The following is a 4,018-nucleotide window of genomic DNA, read 5'->3' on the forward strand; positions in this document are numbered from 1 at the left end:
ACGCCACACTGTAGTCACTGTAGTTTTTTCCTCTTACTCAAGACACTGCTGACCTCTAGTGGTTGATAGCATTACTGATGATGCCATATGCATTTTGAATTTTTAATGAAGCAGGAAATCGTTTTAACGGGAAGAAGGACGCACCCAAAATAGCAGATATCTTATTTATGGATATTTTGTAATCCCTGTATAGCCAGAATGTTAATGCATTTTGGAGTATATTATCTTGTTTGTATTTTCAACCCGATTCTGACTGAAATTTAAAACATCATATGGCAAATACGTAGTGAGAACAGGAGGAAACCTCAACTCAAAATATAAGTAATCAGTAGTGTGATTGCTTTGAAAGAAATAATAGCATAAACCGTAAATAGTTTATTGAGAACGCTTCATTTTCATTGATATAGTATTGGTATGGTATTTTGTAATATATCCGTAGGCTTTTAAAATGATGTTCCGAATAAGAGGTCAAGTCATAAAATATCATACATTAAAGTATCAACCTAATTTTAATGTTATCATATTTTGTCGAACATTTTAAAACGTTTTTAAATCCAAATGTACGGAATATACGAGACCCCGCCCACCAAACTTTGCGTGCTCGCTGATTGGCCCAGTGCACGTACGCCTGCCTGGCTACGTCAGCACGTCGTCCACTATGCGCGAGCCGTCTGTATAAAAGACTACTACTCTGATACTGTACTCTGATATTTGTGTCAGACTTTAACTTTAACAAACTTAACCGCACGTCAGTTCTTTGTTGAGAAAAACAAGGGGGTCCTCGTCAATCCGACGTCACTAGAACGCGGCATAAAAATCCGTCGACCGTTGGGCGTCTGAGCAGAGCGCAACTTACGATGGATGGTATTTGGTTGCCTTGGACGACTTTTGCCATGAATTGCATTGATGAAATCGAGGGATTGAAGATGATTATGGATGGCACCATCCATATGGCACCCAAGCAAAGCCAAGTAGGCGTTGGACCTGTCGTTCGAGGGAGAGAACCCGGCCAGAACCAAATGCGAAGGTGAATATGTCCCCAAGTTGCATTTATTCATCCATTTATTTCCTGTTATGTGAAATCGAAGTGAACTAACATGAGAATGTTATTGTTGATTACAGAAACATGGGGGACTATGCCGAGGTTCACGGACCCTACAGAGCCAATCGCGGGTATTCAGCCTCGCTGCAGCCTCTACAAGTCCACAACGGTCTGTCTAATCCACCGCGTGCGTCCACCCTGAGGGAATGTGAGCTCATCATCCGTCAGCTGTACAACACCAACCGTTCACAGTCCCAGCAAGTGAGGCTCGCATTTCAAAGCCTTTGCCATGCATTGTGTGTCTCAACTCAGGGCAACATTTGTGCGTCTTCCAGATTGTGCGCTACAAGGAGTTGCTGGAAGATATTGTGCTCAACAAGAGAAAGAGAATCACCCCCGAAAACTACAACCTGACCAAAGCCTTCCTTGCGGATGATATTTGGTAAGGTATCAGAAAGCGTCGCTGTGTTAGCCGTGCAAGTGATTCTCATTTTATTTGTCTTTACATGTGTATTTGAATGAAGGGATAGGAATTGAAACTTGTTTTCTTTTTAAATACAATTCTTTGATGAATCGACAAAATAGATGACGTTACTTGATTATCAAAATGATCATTAATTGCAGCCCTACTTGACTATATTTGACTTCAAACACTTCAATGCACCTTTCCATATCCAAGTGTGGGGAGAAAAAAAACAACACTTTGGTGTTTAAAAATATCTCTTAAATACTTTTGTAGACAAGTCCGGTACTATTTTAGTCAAGTGGAAGCCTGAAAAAGAATCAGCGACTGTTTTGGTCTTGCCATCTGCCTCCAGTCTACGTTCTAGTTAGGAATTGTGTGTTTGTCCTCCCCCAGGACCGGCATTGCCCTCCCGGCGCTCACGCAGGGCCTCAACTCATCTGTGGCGGAGCGCCAGAGACGGAATCGCGCCGTGCACAGAAGCCACGTCAAGGGCACGGTGCGATGAGATGATCCAGATGCTCACCTCTCAGCTGCAACTACGGGGACATGCAAAGTCAGTGTCCGTGTGATGTCACGGATCAAACAGCCAATCAAATCAATTTGGGGTTGGGGAAATTTGTCCTCTGCATTTGACCCGTCCCCATGTGATCGAGGCTTCCGTAGTGTGTAGTGGTTCGTCCTCTGGGCTCTCACCCCAGCGACACGGGTTTGAATCTGGGTGGGGCCGAAAAATTTAATTTGCAAAACTAGTGGCTCGGGTACTGCCCCATATGACCATCCACCTCCCTGAAGCTTAGGGTTGGGTTTAGAGCTAAGGTTAGGTTTAGGGCTAGTGTTCGGGCTAGAGCTGGGGCTAGGGCAGGGGTGGGCAAACTTTTTGACTCGCGGGCCGAACTGGGTTCTAAATTTGGACCGGAGGGCCGGACCAGGAGCAGATGCATATAAGCGACCTGTAAAGGTCATTGCATAAAAGATCTTGGCCTTTAGTAGGTAGTAAAGCATGGATATTCCAAACAAGTTTTTTGAAAACAAATGCATTTATTAACAGCATTAAAAAAATAATAATTCACTAAAAAACTGCTATCAGTGATTCTCATAAAATACGACACTGTTATTATGAATAACAATCTCCATCACTTCAATGCCTGCAGGTCAGATTAATGAAAGATGTTTATCTTATGAGATCACATCAAACGGCAAACATTCTGACCAAATATATCATCTTGAAGAATCGGTGAAAGCATACATCCAAATAAAGTAATCAAAACAGCAACACGGTGAGGGGTATCTCAAAATCAGAGCAGAGTTTTAACTCGCAAACACCTGGTAACAGAGGTGAGGAAACGGGAAACACTTCCTTAAAGTAAGCCTTAAGAATTTTACAGGTTAAGATTAGTCGCAAATAGGTGGTGCATCAATGTCCTTGAGCATCCTGCATTGTTTGAAAATGAGAATGGTCGCAAGTTTCAATCCCTGCTATGTGTACAAATCATATTCAAAATGCATTTTTTTACAATAAACTTGAGAGCCTCCCGTTCATTTTCAGTGGGAACAGTGTTGTTGGTGTCCGTTTTTTGCTAGTGCGTCATAGTCTGGAGTAAAATTTGTTGTGGCAATTCTTAGGCGAGATCCAAGGTGTTGGTCCGTTTACCTTGATCTGTGACGGGTTGATGTTGACGTTCATGTGGCTGAACGTCACGTCGCGTACGTCGAGCCAAATTGGCCACTCTTTTTTAACATTCGGCACTCACTTCTTTTTTTCGGGCCACTCATTTTAATGGAAGGATTCCAGGGGAAGGTTTGTGGGTGGCTGTAGCGCAAAACTGCATCTGAAAGCTCAGCGCGCGAATTATAAGAATGCTGTCGTCAAAGCCCACGCTCTAAATTCGGGACTGATACGAATAGAGCGCGAGTGCGCCATGTCCGTACACGCACTTGTGAGTGTGCACCGAGCTTTCTGACACGGCTTCCGGTAGTAAATGCGCAGGCGAGCGCTTTGCCATCTACTGGGAAAACGCAGTCATTGCAGGCAAAATGACCAAAAAAAAAAAGTTTAATACAATTTGTTCAGGGTTGGCGGGCCGGATTAAACGGTCCCGTGGGCCGGATGTGGCCCGCGGGCCGTAGTTTGCCCACCCCTGGGCTAGGGTTAGGGTTAGAGCTAGGGTTAGGGTTAGAGCTAGGGTTAGAGCTGGAGCAAGGGTTAGGGTTAGAGCTAGGGTTAGTGCTAGAGTTAGAGATAGAGCTAGCGTTAGGATTAGGGTTAGAGCTAGGGTTAGGATTAGGGTTAGGGTTAAAGATAGGGTTACGGTTAGAGCTAGCTAGGGTTAGAACTAGAGCTAGCGTTAGGATTAGAGGGTTAGGGGTTAGGGTTAGGGTTAGAGCTAGGGTTAGGGTTTGGGCTAGGGTTAGGATTAGAGCTAGGGTTGGGGTTAGAGCTAGGTTTGGGTCAGGGTTAGAGCTAGGGTTAGAGCTAGGGTTGGGGTTAGTGCAGGGGTGGGCAAACTACG

General features: G+C 44.4%; 1 protein-coding gene across 1 annotated transcript; it reads left to right on the plus strand.

The window, feature by feature from the left end:
- Window positions 1–870: 870 nt before the first annotated feature.
- Window positions 871–2,102, plus strand: LOC133151778 (coiled-coil domain-containing protein 74A-like). The gene is made up of 4 exons (XM_061275089.1): window positions 871–1,027; window positions 1,123–1,303; window positions 1,378–1,484; window positions 1,902–2,102. The coding sequence occupies exons 1-4, from the start codon at window positions 894–896 to the stop codon at window positions 2,011–2,013; spliced, it is 534 nt and encodes a 177-aa protein (XP_061131073.1). The 5' UTR covers window positions 871–893; the 3' UTR covers window positions 2,014–2,102.
- The last annotated feature ends 1,916 nt before the right edge of the window (window positions 2,103–4,018 follow it).

This window comes from Syngnathus typhle, linkage group LG3 (assembly GCF_033458585.1).
Source record: "Syngnathus typhle isolate RoL2023-S1 ecotype Sweden linkage group LG3, RoL_Styp_1.0, whole genome shotgun sequence".
NCBI lineage: Eukaryota > Metazoa > Chordata > Actinopteri > Syngnathiformes > Syngnathidae > Syngnathus > Syngnathus typhle.